Here is a 20,925-nt window from a genome sequence, read left to right as displayed (position 1 = left end):
AGCTTTCCTCAGGTATTTAACAAACAAATCAGCCTATAAATTTGAGTGGAATATTTATATTTGCCTTTTTTAATAATAATAATCTCAGATCCTCATCATATACGGGTAATTCCACCTTGTATTATACAATTGTTAAACAAGTTAGTTAGCCAAAGGATGGTTACTTTCATTCTTCTTGTGGCTGACATCTTTAGCTGTCCCCTAAACTCTCACTTGTTTCCTTATGATTAACCTCATTTACATATATTACAGTGTTCTTTATATAGATTAGTATGGTCTTCTAAGACAAGTGTCCTCCTCTACAAATGTGTATCCTCATGATTAACCTCAGTACCTTACTTATTTTCTCTGCAGTTTATAGCCATTTCACTTCCCATCATTTCTAGTGGCCACAGGATTCAACTGATCAAAGTAACAGTACCACTGTGCCTTTTGATCCTGCAATAAGACATTTGTGTGCACTGTTCCACATTTCTCTTCATTTGTGTAAATGTAAAAACACTGGAACAGGTGAATTTCTGCATGGTATCATGTTATTCTGGGTTTTCCAAAATACTTCTATAAAGATTACAAAGAAAGAAGTTGCAACATAGTTATGCTGCGTGTATTACTTTTATTTAAAATAAACATAGAACATAAATTATATAATTTGTTTTAATCACTGAATGGTACTGCATTGTTTGCCATTTGTTGATGTCAACAAAAGGCAAATCTGTGAAATGTATGAAGGAGCATATTGTTGAAAATCTAACGCATCAAAGTGATTCTTTCACCAACAGAATGTCAGTCACACACGTAGCAAGTATGGTGGATCCATTTAAACCACTGGGATAACAATGAATCTTGACTGGGTTCTTGCCACAATTTTTTGATCTCATCATTTCCAGTGATGCAATTCATTGGACTAATGACCATGACAGGGAAACATAATCTTTTATGTAGTATCTGTCCATATGTAAGTAAGTTACTGCATAATGCTGCCACTGCTGCATTTCTCTGAGATAATGGGTAAATTAGTATGTGACAATATTCATGATGACCAGTTAGTTTTTCATGATGTATCAAACAGTATAGTGTGAAAGTTTCACGTTAATAGATAAGCACCATTGTGTTAACCCTCGAGCGGGCTACGTACAGCGGAGAATTCATCACAAGCCTCTTATAATTTGCCATGCATTGCCATAAAATCCTGAATTGGTTACTTACACTACTGGCCATTAAAATTGCTACAACAAGAAGAAATGCAGATGATAAACGGGTATTCATTGGACAAATATATTATACTAGAACTGACATGTGATTACATTTTCACACAATTTGGGAGCATAGATCCTGAGAAATCAGAACCCAGAGCAACCACCTCTGGCCATAATAACGGCCTTGATACGCCTGGGCATTGAGTCAAACAGAGCTTGGATAGCGTGTACAGGTACAGCTGCCCATGCAGCTTCAACACGATACCACAGTTCATCAAGAGTAGTGACTGGCATATTGTGACAAGCCAGTTGCTCAGCCACCATTGACCAGACATTTTAAATTGGTGAGAGATCTGGAGAATGTGCTGATCAAGGCAGCAGTCGAACATTTTCTGTATCCCCAACATGCGGTCGCGCATTATCCTGCTGAAATGTAGGGTTTCACAGGGATCGAATGAAGGGTAGAGCCACAGGTCATAACACATCTGAAATGTAACATCCACTGTTCAAAGTGCCGTCAATGCGAACAAGAGGTGTCCGAGACGTGTAACCAATGCCACCCCATACCATCATGCCAGGTGATATGCCAGTATGGTGACGACGAATACACGCTTCCAATGTGCGTTCACCGCGATGTCGCCAAACATGGATGCGAACATCATGATGCTGTAAACAGAGCCTGGATTCATTAGAAAAAATGATGTTTTGCCATTCGTGCACCGAGGTTCGTCGTTGAGTATACCATCACAGGCGCTCCTGTCTGTGATGCAGCGTCAAGGGTAACTGCAGCCATGGTCTCCGAGCTCATAGTCCATGCTGCTGCAAACGTCGAACTGTTCGTGCAGATGTTTGTTGTCTTGCAAATGTCCCCATCTGTTGACTCAGGGATCGAGACGTGGCTGCACGATCCGTTACAGCCATGTGGATAAGATGCCTGTCATCTCACCTGCTAGTGATACAAGGCCGTTGGATCCAGCATGGCGTTCCGTATTACCCTCCTGAACCCACCGATTTCGTATTCTGCTAACAGTCATTGGAGCTTGACCAACGCGAGCAGCAATGACGCCATATGATAAACTGCAATCGCGATAGGCTACACTCTGACTTTTATCAAAGTTGAAAACGTGATGGTACGCATTTCTCCTCCTTACACGAGGCATCACAACAACGTTTCACCAGGCAACGCCGGTCAGCTGCTGTTTGTGTATCAGAAATCGGTTGGAAACTTTCCTCATGTCAGCACGTTGTAGGTGTCGCCACTGGCGCCAACCTTCTGTGAATGCTCTGAAAAGCTAATCATTTGCATATCACAGCATCTTCTTCCTGTTGGTTAAATTTCGCATCTGTAGCACATCATCTTCATGGTGTAGCAATTTTAATGGCCAGTAGTGTAGTTCACAAGTGTCATTTCAGTTTTTTTTATGTTAGAATAATCCAAAAACACTGCCCAATTCAACTTCCAATCATACAACTCACAATAATAATTCATAACCGAGGAAGATATATACTCTAGGGAATAACAAAAAATTTTACATAAATAGATGTTTCTTTAAATGCTAAAAAATGCTCTATTTCAAACAAATTACCAATCTACTGTTGAGCAAATAAAAGAATGACATGCCATGAAATTTCCAGGTTCAAGTCACAGTCTGACAAAGTTTTAATGTCAAGCGGATTTATTTTATGATGACATTATATATGCCTCTAATGACAATTCAAAGAATGATTGGGAGGAAAAGCCACACCTCATCATAAGAAAGGCTGAATGATGGATGGATGGATAGACACACACAAAGTACACAACTGTTTGCGTGTGTTTCTCAACTATAGTTGCTCTTCACAAAAAGACCATGCATGGGCTTCTGATGTAACAATGTTACTGGTTAAGATGGCACTGTAGGCTGACGAGAGTGAGGTGGCAAGAAAGGTGGGGATCTGATTATGGCAGAAGGCTGTGTTGAGTATGGAGAGGGGTGGAAAGCAAAACAGATGGAAGCAAATACAAGGACAACTCTTACAGGAAAGAGAAGGGAGGGGCAGATTCCAAGTCAGAAGGGCGGAAGCAAACAAAAAATATGGGTACAGGCAAAATAGCAATGGACAAACCAGGAAAAAGGCTGAAGAAGAAGGTAAAGGAACAAACAAAGAGAATATAAAACAAACAAATAATACTGCAGGTGTACAAAGACCTGAAGAATGAAGGAATGAGGAAAGAAGAACGATTAGTGAAATGAAAAGTGGACAGAGACAAGAGAAGCAGTGGAACTAGAGGAGAGCCAACTCAAATGGATTGCATGACAGTAATAACTGCAGAAGGGAGTGTTCTTACCCTTACTGTTTATATGGGATGGCTTTAGATGACAGAACTTATATAGCATAAGTACTGAATCAGATTTTTTATAATAACCTTTGTTCTGCTAAACAGCATGCTCTGTATTTGGGTGTTTGATGTTACTCTTTGCAACAATTTTAAAGTAGTCATTAATACTTGTGGATGGCAGTTGATTGTTAGTGATCTACAGAAACATTACTCAACTTTGATTGCAGTGGAGAATGTCACAGTTTTTCCAGCTGCTCTGAAAAATGTCCACAGAGAGAGAGATTTTTCAGATTCCTAAACACTTTGTATACTAGAAAACAATACAAACCTGCCAAAGAAATTTTCAGGAAAGAAATTTTCAGGAAATCAAGAAATGCTTTGGGTATCTGAGTGACATTTCCCACGTATCATCCAAAATGAAAGTATCAGTGACAAAAAAGTACAGAAGTAAACAAATGGGGCAGGGGTTTTGAAGTTGTCTGTCATTGTTGTGTGGAGACTATGGACACCACACCAACACAGGGGTTGAGTCCTCACACTGTAGGATATGGCAATTGGTCAGCCAAGTGTGGCCAATGTGAAGCCAACAGAGAACGGCATATTCCATGAGAGAAGTTTGAAGGAAGACTGCCACATGGATAAGGCCCCCTTTGTTGCTCACAGTTTTGGAGAAATCAGAGCACACCATTCTATGTTACAAGCCTCCAACAATTGGTGGAGTAGAGTTGAGTAAAGGGCCAGTTCTAGTACCACCATCTTCAAAGTCGGTATTCTGGTAACCAACTTGACCAGCCAGACAGCATGTTTGTTCCCTGGGATGCCAACATGACCAAAGGCGACTGACCATCAAGCTTGACAGAGGTCAGGAAGAAGATCCTGGATAGTCACAACTAATGGGTGTTGAGGGTAGCAGTGGTTGATAGCCAGAAGACTACTAAGGGAGTCACTGTCAATTAAGAAAGTCTCGCCAGTGCAAGAATGAATGTGACTGAAGGCTCGAGCGATGGCCACCAATTCTGCAGTGAATACACTGCATCTTCTTAGCAGGGTGTGCAGCTCAATGAATCTTGAGTGTGGTAGGCAAAATCAGTTCATCCATTGAACATAGAGTTGCCACTGTATATCACTTCTGAACCTGGAAATCCATTAATGATGGCCAGAAACACATGGTGAAAAACCAAGGGGTCAACAGAGTCTTTCAGTCCAAAGGATAGGTTGAGACATATTCGAGGATGGGGTATACACTATGAGGTTGTACATGATTGCTCACTGACAAGAGATGAGAGTAGGGGAAGTTGGAGCTTAGATGAGACACACTGTATACGAACTGAGATCATGACGTCAGTCCTGGGCCACTACTGTGGGAGGCGGATCCCCCTATCAGGGAAAAGGACATGACAGTTCAGACACTCAGGGGAGCAGCAAATGTATATTGCATAGTTGAGTAGCATTTTTTGGCATCTGATCTATAATGGATGGACCTCAGCCTCCACCAGTAGGCTGTTCATGGGACTGGTCTGAAAAGCACCTATTGCAAGTCAGACCACACAATGATGTATCGGGTCCAGCACGTGCAATGCTGAAGGTGATGATGAGGCATAAGCCACTCTCCCATAATCTAGACAGAACAGAATCAGAGCTCTGTAAAGCTGCATAACTGTTGAATGGCCTGCTCCCTAGCTGGTATCACTGAGGCAGCAAAGAATATTAAGGTGTGACCATGACATTTGCCTAAGTTTTTGAAGATGGGTAAGTCATGTCAACCAGGCATCAAAGAACAGCCCCAGAAAGTGGTTGCTGAGGTAGAGTTCTGGTTGTAGATGGACAGTACTATGGCAACAGAAATGCATGATGCATGTCTTGGCAGCTGAAAACCAGGAGCCATGGCTGAGAGCCCAAGATTGCATGTTTCATATGGCACTCTGCAGCTGGTGTTCAACAACACCTACAGTGGAGGAGCAATAGTAAATGCAAAACAGCATACAGGGAGGGTGACACTGTTGACCCCATAGCTGCAGCTAGACTAATTATAGCCACTAGAAAAAGGGGCACACTCAATACAGAGCCCTGTGGGATCTCATTTTCTTGTATATGGGGTGTTTTGTGGGAAGCACCAACTTTAAACCAGAAAGTATCGTGTGACAAAAAGTTCTGGAGAAAAACTGGGAGCCTGCCGCAGCGACACCACTCACGTGATGACGTCATGTAGAGTCATAATACTGTTGCAAGTTGAAGAACACCGTGAAAAGGTGTTGATGTTAGGTAAAAGCTGATCAGATAGTAGACTCCAGACAGACAAAACTGTCAGCAGTAGAACTGCCTTCATGAAAAGCCTTGGGAAAAAGCAAAAAGACCCCAAGACTCAAGGTACCAACACCACTGCCAGCTCACCATACATTCGAGCAACTTGCAGAGAACATTAGTGAGACTAAGTGGGTGTTGATCACCCATCTCAGGAGTGTGTCTACACAGTTTCAGTATCAGGATGATCATGCTTGCTTGAGGTGGGAACTCACTCCAGATATGGTTGAAAATGGCAAGGATGTGTCATTGGCAACCCACTGATAGGTGTTTTAGCATGTGGCTCTGGATGTGGTCTGGCCCTGGGTCCATATCAGGGCATAAGTCTAGGGCTTTGAGGAATTGGCATTCACTCAATGGAGCACTGTATGGCTCCAGGTGATGTGTAGTGAAAGGTAAGTGAATCTGCGCCAACTGCTGTTTGAGAATACAAAATGCAGGCTGGTAATTCTCTGACATAGAGACTCGAGCATAATGCAGAGGAAAATGTTTGGCAACAGCATATGGGTTAGTATACACAACACTATTTAGGGAGATGCCAGGTACACCTGTGGGGGAGTTGTGACCCTACAGGTGTCAAACCTTTGCCAAAACCTGGGAAGAAGGCAAACGCTGTCCAGTGGTAGTAACATACCATTCCCAGCATTCTTGTTTCTGTCATTTTATTAGGTGATGGACCTGGGAATAAAGCTGTTAATGGGAATGGAGTGCTCCAGTCATGGATGCTACTTATGGCATTGGAGAGCCCATCTGTGATCTCTATTGGCCATGGTGATTTCTAATGTCCACTGAGGTACTATCTTCCAACAGGGGGATCTGGTGGAATAGGGGATCGCTAAGTCTGGTGCCAATAGAATGGTTGTGACTGGACTCTGGACCATCACATCAGTACCTCCACATGATGGGGTGCTACGGGTGATAGCAGAGACAAAGTCATCCTAGTCAGCATTGTTGAGAGCCCGTCTGGGTGGACGTCTAGGTGAGTGATGCTGAGGAAGGGAGAGGATAACTGGAAAATCATCACTGTCACACCGGTCTCAAGGACAGAAGGTAACTGTTTGCAATGTTGAGAACAAAGTTTCCTGGAGGGCAACACAGAAAGCAGTCGAAATTCATGAGAGAAGTTTTAGCTTGACCAGCTGGCGGAAAAAAATCACTACATTTCTAGTGGAGGATCACGCTATCAGTATCCTGTGGAGGCAGGTCATGCCCCAGGGTTGCCTGCTGACACTGGCTGCTAGGATACAGCATCCATCCACATCATTTGTGAAGCAGGCCGTATGGGGGGGGATCCAGTGCCAAAGGGGCCAAAAGGAACTTTTTGTGTCAGGTACACAACCAGAACATGCGGGTTCCTGTGGCATGGACCACTAGAACTTACTTCGTCTTCTTCTCCTTTCAAGATTTTGATGTCTGAGAGGGCTTGTCTGTCCTAGTTTCAGGGACAGAGGAGGGACACAAAGCCCTATGATCATCAACCTGTGGCTCCTTTAGTCACCGGCTGGTATCAGGTTGCAGATCAGCAGAATCCTTGGAGGGGAGCATCCCGAGGGACCCTTTCCTGGTGAGAGACATGGGAAGAGGGTGTTGCTTCTCCAGCTGGGAGTTGGGAATCCAGGTTCACAGTGAGTGCGGAGTCAATGCCCCCAAAGTGGGTGTGGGGGAAACATTAGGAGAGGGGCCTCAACCACCAGTGGAGTGGGTACTGTCAAGTAGCCATGAGGGCCTGACGTAGTAAGCATGTTGTGCTATGTTTCTGTGACAAGATTGGATGTTGTCATTGTAGCCATAGCAAAAGTCATTGTCATATTTACGGGATATAAAAGACCATATTTCTTCCTGGCCTCCTGAAATATGAGTCAGCCCGGTGAACAGGAGAAATGGTGCTCCCCACAGCTGACACAGATGGAGGGAGGGGCACAAGGAGTGTTTGTGCGATATTGACTTCCACAATCCCTACAGAGGAGGCTGACATTACAAAGCAAAACGTGTGCCCAAGTTTCATGAATTTTTAGCACCACATGGGAGGGGGAGCATATGGTTTCACATTGCACTGATATACCATCACTTTGACCTTTACAAGCAATTAGTCACCTTCACGGCCCAAAATGTAGACCCCAAAATCAACCTTATTGTTCTTTGGTCCCTACTGGACACAACAAACAAAATGCACACCAGGTGACTCTAAATTGGTAAATTGCCACAAAGCTTGTCATCGGTCTGTAAAATGAAGTTGTGGGGGAAGATGATACCCTGTACAGCACTGAGACCGTTACGGGATGTGATAGTTACAGAAATGAGTGGGGGATGCTGTTTAATCAGAACTGAACCACTTTTTCAAAATTACTGCTACTTTTCCAAACCTTTCCTGAACATGTTCAACAAAGAATAATGACTTTGTGACCAAGACAGAATTCCTGTCAGTTCTAGAGCAAACAAAGTACTGTGGGAACTATCTCTCCCCTTGTCTCTTGGCCCTACATTCCTCCCATGGCCTAGCCAGGGAAAGAAATGTTGTTGGGTCATGTATTCCCACATTCTAGCAATCCTTTTCTTCAGAGAAGACTGCTTGGGCCAAGTTTGAGCTGCTTAATTTGCAAGTGATCTGCCTTGGTGCCACCCATTCTGAATGGGGGCTTTCCCCATGGATGCCACCCACCCACACAACGGCAACCTGGCCAGTTAACCATAGCCCAGAATCCCTGTGTCCCAGTCATGATGAGCACATACTCTTTGGCATAAGTGAGGACTTCCAAGCTCTGACACCAATACGGTAATCCCTGTGTAGTCAGGGGACTGCAACTGTGTAGGCACTTGTGACAACTCACCCCACAATGAGATGGCTACAATGTTGGGTTTTGGGTATATTACTTTTGCCAGAAAGGAAAAGTATGAAGACAGGAAGGGACAAAAGGTGGACTGTTCACTGCATTGGGTGACCTTTCCCGCACTATCTGCACTTCCGTAAAATTTGGAAGAGGAATGGTATGTCAAACCCAACAATGGGGACCATGTAGTGAAGTATGAAAAGTTGTATGAAGTGCTGGAAAAAAAAAAATCGTGTCCAAAATCATAAACCAAATGCAAGCATGATCAGCAACAAGAAGACCATACAATAGAAAGGCACAAAGGAGAAACAAACAGTAGAAGTATAGATTTGCAGCACGGAACAGGAAGTAGAGTTGGATGCGCTGGGGCCCCGTGGTGGCCAAGCCCATGCTCACAAGAGAGATGTGAGCCCCCTGGGGTGAAAAGATTTGGTAAATCATTCTTCTTTACATCCAATGATTGTTTTCATTGCCCTTATTCATTTTGAGGCCCTTCAAACATAGTTTTTACTTCTTTAAATTCAGTTCATGTTGCTGCAGATTCCATTTAAAATTTAAGTTACAATATTCAATGTCTCACACTTTCCTTTTCATACATGAGATACTTGCATTTGGAGTATCATTCATCAGATAAGGGACTATTCAAAAAGCATCATACCAAAACACAGAAAAAATATGAATGCAGAAATATGTTTTAGAGATTGATTCCAAATTATGTACCTGTTGACCACTGACTCCATTGCAAAAGTCAATGGAGTAAATATATATACTCAGCTTTATTTATTTATAAAAGCTTAAGATAAGATACTCTGCATATGAATATCTCTTGTGATAGGCACTATTCCACTGGTATTTAGCTTCCAAGTGACAATAAATTGAATTTATGCTACAATGTTGCCAGGAGGAGGACAAAAGTAGTGCAATATTAACAAAAAATGGTGCAAATGGCTCTGAGCACTATGGGACTCAACTGCTGAGGTCATTAGTCCCCTAGAACTTAGAACTAGTTAAACCTAACTAACCTAAGGACATCACAAACATCCATGCCCGAGGCAGGATTCGAACCTGCGACCGTAGCGGTCTTGCGGTTCCAGACTGCAGCGCCTTTAACCGCACGGCCACTTCGGCCGGCCAATATTAACAACAAGTGATTCAAGGAAGTCTGTAAATGCAACCCAAGTATCCATTAATTACATGAGTTTCAGTAATTACTTAATTATATAAATTATGTAATAGTGAAGAAACATACCTGGATTATCTGAGTACTGGAAGATCATCATAACTATTGCAGCAACAGACTGGCGAGCAAATGTTTCTTGTTCACCATCGTTATCGTCTCCTCTTGCTGGAACAAAGATGTTGAATGAATTTGATTTCTTTCACATCGTACTGCAAAATACATACACATACTGTACCATGAAAATCTAGTAAGTTAAAAGAAAGCCTACAAACGCATATGTTGCCTTAGGCATTTCACAATCCCTTTTAAGTGATAGAGATTTAATAATTTATTGACAGAGATTTAATAATTTATTCACAAACTTGAAATTCATTCATTCTGGAATTTCAAGTCTATGACATAACACAAGCCACCACCTTTATTAAAGCAGCCTACTTGTCAAATGTTCTGAGAAGATAGGAAATAAGAAATGCAAAACCAATCACAAAATTAGTTTAGAATGCCACATAACAACACAACACACAGAAAAAATAGAAATGAAGTGCTAATTGGTGATCAATTTTGTAACAAAAAAGAATAATACACCTCCCAGTCTGGTGCAAATCTTACAACCTGATGCCACTTCAGTGCATTGAGAGGACTTATAAGAACATTAAACAGCAAAAGATGTTCAGAAACATACAGAAAATAGAGAAAGATGAGATGTTAATTACTTCATATCAACTTTGTAGACACTCAGAAATACATAATACATAAATTCATGGAAGTTAATGGTATATTAAGAAGGAAGTGAGATTATTAGTTAGAATTTTCATATTTTTAACCATGAGAACTAAAACGAAAGAGAAAGAAAAATACAGGACACAAGCAAAGCTTTAGAGGGATGTTTGAATCAATATGACATTGTTGTTTTAATACAGAACACAGAAAAATGGATAAATTGGAAAGTGTGAAATATAGGCTATGCTGAGAAGGGAGTGACAAAAGATAAAGATAAATATAAACCAGAAAGATACCACAAGAGGAAACGACTCAAGGCCTTTGACATTGGATCTGATAGTTGAAGATGATGGCTTGTATAGAATTGTGTAACATTGCTGCAAGACTGAGGTGGAGTGATTCAGTTAAAAAGAAAATTTGTGTAAAGCCACAGCACTGAATTTTCAAATTTGCAAAAATACATTTCAGTTACTTATAGTCAACATACTATGGAAAGATTTTAACAACTTTTAAACATGAAAACACAAAACAAGCATGACTTGAAACTTCATAGCAGATTACAGCCATGTGCCAGACCATGAATCAGGAAACTTTGCCTTTTACAGGCAAATGCTCCACTGATTGAGCTATCTATACATGACAATTTTAATCTGCTAGGAAAATTTTTTTATAGTTATGGGAGAAACATGGCAGAAATAATTTAAAAATTTGAATAGTGTTAAAATTTGTGAAAATGCGAAACCCAGTGTAAAGTTACATGAACTAGTAACTGAACTGCAATTCAGAACATGTAAAGTATTTATGATACTGATATGTGGCACAAACAATGTAGTATGCAATGAATGTTACAGTATTACACAAACATATTTATTGTGAATATTCAAAAACGACACAACTTGATAAAAAAAAAATCCCTTGTAAGTTAGGCCATCACTCAAATAAACTATAAAATCCAAAATACTTAAAGAAACTTTGAGGAATGTGAACAAAATATGAGCTTACTGAGTATCATACCAGATTTGTGATGCGATTCCGGACTTCCTTACTGATAGAATTCAAAATGTAACTCTTAACAGAATAAAAACTGGCGTATTTAAAGGTAATTTTGGAAGCACCCCGAGGAAGTGTGACAAGGCTGTTACTGTTTACAGTTTATGTAAATGATCTAGTGGATAACACTGGAGGCTTCATGAGCTATTCATGGACAATGCTGTTGTATATACGGAACATTGTAGTGAAATTCAGGAAGATCTACAGAGGATCAATAGTTTGTGCAGTGACAGGGAGTTGGCAATGAACATAAATATAAGGTACAGTGCATACATAAGCCAAGTGATCCACTACTGTTAGAGTGGACTATTGGGAAAAAAAAAAAAAAAAAAAAAAAAAAAAAAAAAAAAAAAAAAAAAAGGTTAAAAACAATAACTACCATAAAATATCTAGAAGTAACCATCCAGAGTAACATAAAGTGGATTGATCAAATAAAACAAACAGGAAAATGAGATAAAAGACCTTGGTCAATGGGATCATCTAAAGGAAAAGTAATTCGTTTAGAAAAGACGTGTATTATAATACACTTGTTCAACCAGTTCTTGAGTACTGTTCATCAGGTTGAGACCCGTAGTGATTTGGAATACTATATGAGATACAGAAGACCAATGACGAGCAGTATTTTACATCACAGGATTGTTTAGTCAAAGTGGGAGCATTACAGAAATGTTCAACGAACTTCAGTGGCAGTAACTATAAAAGAATCATTGTACCCCATGGGGTGGAGAGTTACTGCTGAAATTCTAAGAAGAGTTAGGCATCATATTATTTCCTCCCAGATATGTCTTGTAAAATGACCACAAGAAAATCAGAGAAATTAGAGCTCATATGGAGGTTTATTAAAACATTCTTCCCACATACCACCTGTAAACTGATCATCATAGGTAGAAAAGGAAATGACACCAGAAGTACCTTCTGAAAAACACCATAAGATGGCTTGCAGAAAGCAGATGTAGAATACATATGCAATAGATATCAGCAATTTCCATACACATCTGTTTAGTAACTATGACCTATTACTACACAAGTCAGGTAAAGAAGTATCAGATGCACTGTTAAATTTAGTAATTAAGGAAAAGCATGACAAAAGCATTTTAAACTTGAAACCTATTGCACTCTGATGGCTTTAGTAGTCTGAAAGTGGTAATTTACATAACTTACATGCTCAGCTGTCAAAAGCAAAGCAGCTACCAATAAAGAGTACTGACACAAAGCTTGTGTGTCCTTTCTTAGGGAAATAGAAGAAGAAATTTGCTGGATAGTAAATATGTGACAATGTTTCATCACAACATAAGAGGATTGGCAAGTAAAACAAACAAATTACAGTTCTAGCAGCAAGTTTACAATGGATAAATGATCCGTATGTTTTATGCTATACAAAACCCTAAGCCACAACCACCGTCAGCTTTCTCCAAGATTATAGCTACGCCCTAGCACCTTTATACTGTGAAAATAATATGGGAGGAGGGATTTATGTAAAATCCATGTGTCTATTAAGGCAAGTTACAAATGGCCATTGCAACTATGATGGAGAGTTGTTCACTGTCACTACAATATACTCCTTTATGTTAACAGTGATAAAATTAATTATAAGGAGGGGGTGCTAAATGTTTATTAGAGGTCATAGCTGTTACTGTACAAACAGACTATACAAACAACAGTTGTGCACAAGACAATAGATATGCTCAATCAGTAAGTTACATTTATTTGTGATCAAAGAACTTCCCTCCTTTGACTATTGGAAAACTTAAGAAAATCATTATCTTATTAAACAGTAAACATTCAACTGGTGCTGACAGTATCTCAAGTAAGTTAGTGAAATCTGCACTACTGAAATAAGTGGAATATTGTGTCACATCTTTAATGCAGTGATATACTAATCTATATTTCCCAGCAGTGCAATATTCCATTCCAGTTTTCTTCAAAATGGGGAATTCTTTGATCAGTATCAACAGATAAGAAAAGACTGAGATGAAGACCTAATGGAAGGTCAGTAGATTGCATCAGAAAATATGCAAAAGGAACATGCATGCACGTAGCTGCAGGTCATAACATATGGGAAAGTCTGGAGGACATCTTCATTCAGCAGTGCATGTCAAATGGCAGCAGCTGCTGCTGCTGCTGCTGATGATGATGATGATGGAAATCAACCAAACTGAAAAAGTTATATTAACTTAATGACTATTGTACCTGTGAACTTCAATGCTCTCTCTTTAGTTCTTAAGAGTTTAACTCCAAGGAACGAATGAATAAATGAATGTCTACAGGATTGTGTTGGCAAGTATAAAGAGCTCACCATTATCTTCAGTGACACATACTCTCAAGTCAGCTGCTTGTGATACAGTGAGCAACTGTACTAATGAAAAGACATCAAGTCTTTGGGAAAAGAGCTGAAAGGGGGAGGGGGAGATTGGCAGGTTGGTATAACATACTGTCATCAGTAATATAGTTAGAAATGGATTACATGCTTGGGCAGGATAAGGATGGGAAAGGAAACTAGATGTGTCTTTTTCAAAGAGCAAACTGGGCATTAATCTGAGTGGTTTGGGGAAACCATGAAAAAATTCAAATTTTGAAAACTACTCCTCCCCTCTCCCCCTCCTACACTAATCACTCGATCAATCTTTGACCCTGTCACTATGAAGGTCATTTCTCTGATACTAATGTGCTAATTTCACAAAAATGTGCCTCCTACAGAAACACACAAAGGTGTCTTCCTTGTGCAAACAGCTGCAATGTCTTCAAAATGAGTCCTGACCGTGATCATATTTTACTGAATCGTGTAAGCCTGTTTCCCTCTCATCTTGGTAGTCAGTGCAAAAATATGGGTGAAATCCTCTTAAGACTTGATGGTTCCTTGTTACAGGTGTTAAGCTTGTAGTGTCCTCGTGCTCAAAGGGAGACATCGAACGTATAGTTGCATATATCCTCCTGGAACAGTACACAATTTGTTTGCTAATATCTTATTGATACTACAGTAGCTTTATCTTGATGAGCTGGTCCTACTACCTAATAATCTTCTTCACTGTGCTTGGATCCTCTTCCCAGAATATTTCATGAATTATCTAGAAAAAGAGCTAATTTCTCTCCTCAGACAATGTAAAGCATTCGTAACCAGAGTTCCATCATTCCAACCATATGTTGTCTGATTAATAATGAATACAACATACTTTACAATGAGCACCATGCTCCTCCTTTTCTCTGGTCTGCATACAATAGAGTAAGTCAATTACATTCCATTTTACATAAGATTCATTGCTAATGCAGGATATTTGGTTAATCCTTGGCAGTCCACCATAACACCTTACCTCAGTGGCTGCATGGAATAACACACCCACCAAAGCAAGTGATGATTTCTATTCACCACTAATGCCCATGGGAGGTGCAGCTCCTGAGTATATCTTGGCTTTGCATAAACAAAAGCCCAGCGACAGTGCTTTGTTCCATTGTAGTTCAATTAATTTAAAATCATAGTTTTCCTCTTTACATTCACATGAATATCTTCAATTTCTTGAAGAGCCTAAGAATGTACAGTGGAATATCTTAACAAAGTGTCATGTTACACTACAAGTTCCATTTATGAGTCATAAACATCAAAAGAGTTTTCTTGTCTGGTAATTTGGAGACTTGCTTCATTAATGGAGGTTTTACATTGGCTACTCTCATTCATTTTCTTGGAGAAGGTGTGGGGTGTTTAATCACATAATGTTTCCAGTTTATGTGAGCTCCTACAAAGGCATTCTTTAACAGATATAGCAGTGCATGGATTTTGGAATATAATGTTCAAAGTTGAGAAGCATAAATGCTATTTTAATACATTCAAGCAGGGTCAGAGTATTAAACATACAAAGGAAAGCTACTCTTTGCATTCCTCCCCAATTCATTCTTTTTGATGACGTGAGTATCTGTGGCTCTTCCTTCCATATCTTCTTTCAGTTCTGACATTGGTATCTGGATCAGATGCCTGCATGATGTTACATCCCTTCTTAACTTCAGGGTTCTGTGCCATTCTACTACAACATGACATTGCCCTAACATGAGCTATCTTGAAGTCCTGAGACCCTGTAATTACAATCAGTTCTACAGTATGTACAGGTAACAGCATCGACATCCTTACTAATGATAGATGTTAGAAACTCATTTCAGCTGACTTTAATATACTATGTGAACAAAAGTATCCAGATACCTGGCTGAAAATAACTTACAAGTTCGTGGTGCCCTCCACTGGTAATGCTGGAATTCAATATGGTGTTGGCCCACCCTTAGCCTTAATGACACCTTCCATTCTCACAGGCTTACGTTCATTCAGGTGCTGGAAGGTTTCTTGGGAAATGGCAGCCCATTCTTCATGGAGTGCTGCACTGAGGAGAGGTATTGATGTCGGTTGGTGAGGCCTGGCACGAAGTCCGTGTTCCAAAACATCCCACACGTGTTCTATAGGATTCAGGTCAGGGCTCTGTGCACGCCAGTCCATTACAGGGATGTTATTGTCATGAAATCACTCCGCCACAGGCTGTGCATTATGAACAGGTGTTCGATCGTGTTGAAAGATGCAATCGCCATCTCCGAATTGCTCTTCAACAGTGGGAAGCAAGAAGGCACTTAAAACATCAATGTAGGCCTGTGCTGTGATAGTGCCATGCAAGCCCCCCCCCCTCCCCCCGCCCCCACCCCACGCCCCAATGAAAAATACGACCACATCATAACACCACTGCCTCCGAATTTTATTGTTGGCATTACACACGCTGGCAGATGACGTTCACCAGACACTCGCCATACCCACACCCTGCCATCGGATCGCCGCATTGTGTACCATGTTTCGTCACTCCACACAATGTTTTTCCACTGTCCAATCATACAATGTTTATGCTCCTTACACCAAGCGAGGCATCGTTTGGCATTTACCGGCGTGATGTGTGGCTTATAAGCAGCTGCTCAACCATGAAATCCCAGTTTTCTCACCTCCTGCCTAACTGTTATAGTACTTGCAGTGGATCCCGATGCAGTTTGGAATTCCTGTGTGATGGTCTGGATAGATGTCTGCCTATTACACATTATGACCCTCTTCAACTGCTGGCGGTCTCTGTCAGTCAACAGACGAGATTGGCCTGTACACTTTTGTGCTAAATGTGTCCCTTCACATTTCCACTTCACTTCCACATTGGAAACAGTGGGCCTAGGGGATGTTAAGGAGTGTGGAAATTTCACGTGCAGAGGTATGACACAAGTGACACCCAATCACGTGACCATGTTCAAAGTCCATGAGTTCCGCGGAGCACCCCATTCAGCTCTCTCACAATGTCTAATGACTAATGAGGTCGCTGATACAAAGTACCTGGCAGTAGGTGGCAGCACAATGCACCTAATGTGAAAAATGTATGTTTCTGGAGGTGTCTGGATACTTTTGATCACATACTGTATTATTTATGTTCTGGAAGTTACAGTTTCATGGCAATCGTTGGTAAATCTCTGATAGAATGTGTGCATTTTCAAGACACCTGATTAAGTCAGTCAGTGGCTAGTGGTCAAGGGAGATGATCAGGCTGTTGCCCGGAGAAGTGAACAGCAGATTAATTTTGAAATATGAATAGCTTAAAAGTGGTACGGAGAAGTATTTGAATCATGATAGTGATTAACTATTCATGGGAAATAATTATGTGAAGTTAGTTGTGAATAATCATAAGTTGTGAGCAGTGTCAAGATTTTGGAGAGATAAGAGTATGGCAGCCATTGGTAGCGCACTGCAAACTAAATTGATTACAGGCAACAGTATATAAAAATTGGAACAATTTCGGATGAAGTAACTAAATAACTGAAATAGTCTTAAAGGAAACTATATGAAAGAAACTGACTTATGTGGCTAAGCAGGATGAGTGATGCTGGACTGAGAGAGTGAAATAAGAAACTAATTTTGAGCGACTTTTATCATTTGAGAATAATAGTTAAATATAGCTCTGTATATGCATACGGTGCAGTGTCCAGGTTGATTTACACACATGGTTCAGCCCAATAGCTGACTGCATACCTAATGTGGTGAACCACTTTCACTTGGCCAATACTGCTGCAAAACTTGAGTGAACATTTATGTTTAAAATAAATAATTGATTAAAGGTGTGCAGATGGGTTACATGTGGTGACCATGCCAGGGCCATAATTTTCAGTGATGAAATAGAAGAAAACAATGAACAGAGATGTTACACACCAACAGTGAGCAACAAACAATAGACATTGAGCAACAAACAATAGACATGAACAGTAACTGTACATGTGGAATTAGTTCATCACATCTGGATGTATTGAAGAAAGGAAAATTGCAGAATCTTCATGCTGTACCACATCACGCCTACATTACTATGTAATAATAACCAGAACATCCCCATGGGCAGACAGATTAAGTGTCACGTTTATTTGGGCGAAGAGTAATATTTCATGCCATTGCATTGGTGCTAAGTGTGATGTACAGTGTCATTAGTGTGCTGTATTTATTTGAAACAGTATTGTGAGAGATTAGGTGTTGTGCTGCACCAGAACGCGTTTGTGTGTCCCGCTCTAGCAAATCTGAGATGGATGATGAATGCAAGATGGTGAATACTGCAAATGTTGAATTAATTTCGGTTGAGGACATACGTAAGTAAAAGTCAGGCATTCAGATTATGGGGAATATAGTAGTGATGACGCTAGTTTTTGTATGAATAGTACGCTGGAAGCAGTGGATCAATAGATATCCACACTGCTACCACACATTTGGCAATAGAAACTGAAAACTGAACGGTCAGGTGCTAGATGTTTTCTCTAGTATGATGCAAGTACTTTTGTGTAATCTAAACTGTCTTAGGAAAGAAAGTCAAAAAAGTACACATGAACAGTTTAAAGAAATTCAGAACATCATCGTTAACAATCAAGAGTGTCTTCCAATAAAATCAAGGATAGTCAACAGGGTACCAATGAACAGTTTGAAGGCATTCAGGAAAACACAGCTAAGCATTTAAAAAAGGGAAGAGAGATCATTGTTCCAGGAAACAGGGGTTAATAAGCCAAGAAGAGAGATTTTAAAAAGCCAAAATACTTTTGCTGATAAAGTGAAATAAGGTCTCACAAATTTCAAGGCTGACTAGAGTGCTAAACATACTAAGTTAGCTACCAAAATAAACAACATAAAATCTGAAATTGTGAAACATACTGAAGCAATGTAAGAAACTAGTGCAGATGAGGGTGTAAGGATTACTAATCTAAATTTGAAAGTGCAGGAAGTGGTCACTAAACAGAGTGAGCTAATGACAAATGATACACAGATTAAAGAGCTGGAAAAAAAGAAAGCAGTGTCTGAACTTGAGCAAGTGTAGTGCACCAAAAGATGTGTGTGTGGCTGGCTATGAACCAAGGTATTACAAAGTATACCACCAAAGCTGACGAAGTGCATCACAGTGCCGTGCATGTACAGCCGTGATGTAAGCAATGATGAGCAAAGGCAGACATACTTCCTACAGAATACACAGTTTAACAGATTCGAGTCCCACGTATATGTAAATCCTGTTGCATTTATTGTAACTTATAGAAGTGTGTTGCTGCCATTGTGAACAGAGGTGCAGACAATTTCTTATGTTGCTAATTGCACAGTTGGAGATGTGTGCAACTTTGGACTGCAACAGATGATGGTACCATGACATACATGGAATTGGAGACAGTAATTTTGATGAAGTAATGGTCAAGATGCATATAGGACAAGCATTATCAGTTCACTGTATAATAAAGAATACTGATGAGAAGCTGATGGAACATCAACAGATTCCTTGGGAATAGAATTAGACAGGAACTGGTCTTCCTTCTTTTTCCCAGCCTTATCCCACATCTTCACAGCTTCAGCATGTTAATTTGCATTTGGAAGTTTTAGTGGTGGACGGGAGCTAGATGCACTTTCTGTCACCACCCTCCAACCTCCCAAGACAGGCTTTTGTGTACCCCATCAGTCTGCGTCTAGTGTTGTCCCATGCAAAAGTGTGTTAATGTTTTTGAAGTGTTAATGAATTATGAAACTGAGGCGGGACATGGGTACCTGCCCAGTATTCACCTAGTCACACCGAGCAAGATGGTCAGTGGTTAGCACACTGGACTCGCATTTGAGAGGATGATGGTTCAAACATGCATCAGGCCATCCGGATTTAGTTTCCCGTGATTTCTCTACATTGCTTCAGGCAAATGCCGGGATGGTTATTTTGAAAGGGCATGGCCAACTTCCTTCCACATCCTTCCCTAATCCACTGGGACCGGTGACTTTGCTGTTTTGTCCACTCCCCCAAATCAATCAACCAACCAACCAAAAAATCTAGTCAGATGTGAAAAACCACCCAAAAATCATATTGAGGCAGAGTGGCACATCGAACCTCATTGTTAGCCATATGTGCGGATTCGATCTACGGCCAGTGCACCTCCCTGAATACTGGAAGGGGCATGCTAATGCATGTGGCTTGCTGGAATGGTCAAGGCACGAACTGGTATTTAGATAAATCATTTAAGCATGATGATGTCATGATGTGGGTTGTGAAGTGTTTATCTTCCGATATATGAAGACTGTTAGTGTGAAAATTATCAATACAGCAGATCAGACAAGACAATTTTTTGGATACACAGAAAATGAGGACAGAAGAGAAAGTCAGGGACTCACAGCAGAAATATTATTATTATAGAATTTTCCAGAATGGAACTGGAAATGAGATAACAGAAAAATGCATAAGCAGGACCAGAGACAGAAGTGGAATCACTGAGCACGCCTTCAAGAAAGATTTGATGATCACAGAGAAAGCAAATTTCAGCAAAGACCTTGGCAAGGGAATAATAATGATAAAATACTGAATCTGGAGAACATATTATTAGACTCAGAACAGGACCGGCTTCAGAAACTGGCAAAAAGGGTATTCACTTTCAACAAATTATGACAATCAAAAACATTTAAACAAAGAGGTGATGCCAGAGCAGAAGTAAGTTACTGTGATCAAGACAGGAGATCTGAGTAGAAAGCAAGAAGAATTATTTTATGGAGAAGAGAGGATGTCGTCATTATCAGTAGAGCAAAGGTGTACGGAGAAGAAGTAGTATTCTCCTGGATTTTGGAAGTCAAGTGAGTGTAATTTTGAAGAACTTTTATAATAAACTTCTGGATTCAAAATTGCACGAGCTGTAGAGCACGATGTAAGCCCATTAAGAAATAAGTGTTACTGGAAGCTGATACTGGCAAGTCTAAATACAGTGCTGACACAACAGTGATTTTGCAACTTTGTGAGCCTGCAATTACAGTTGCAGAGTGTGGAGTAAATTTGAAATTTGTTAATGAAG

General features: G+C 40.4%; 1 protein-coding gene across 1 annotated transcript in view; it reads right to left on the bottom strand.

The window, feature by feature from the left end:
* Nucleotides 1–20,925, bottom strand: part of LOC124554918 (protein unc-79 homolog) — an 859,177-nt gene that overhangs the window by 823,970 nt on the left and 14,282 nt on the right. Inside the window, exon 5 of the mRNA XM_047128608.1 lies at nucleotides 9,895–9,990. Coding sequence (XP_046984564.1) covers nucleotides 9,895–9,990 — 96 coding nt within the window. The remainder of the gene's footprint in view (nucleotides 1–9,894; nucleotides 9,991–20,925) is intronic.

This window comes from Schistocerca americana, chromosome X (assembly GCF_021461395.2).
Source record: "Schistocerca americana isolate TAMUIC-IGC-003095 chromosome X, iqSchAmer2.1, whole genome shotgun sequence".
Classification (NCBI taxonomy): Eukaryota; Metazoa; Arthropoda; class Insecta; order Orthoptera; family Acrididae; genus Schistocerca; species Schistocerca americana.
This window is presented reverse-complemented; position numbering and strand designations above follow the sequence as displayed.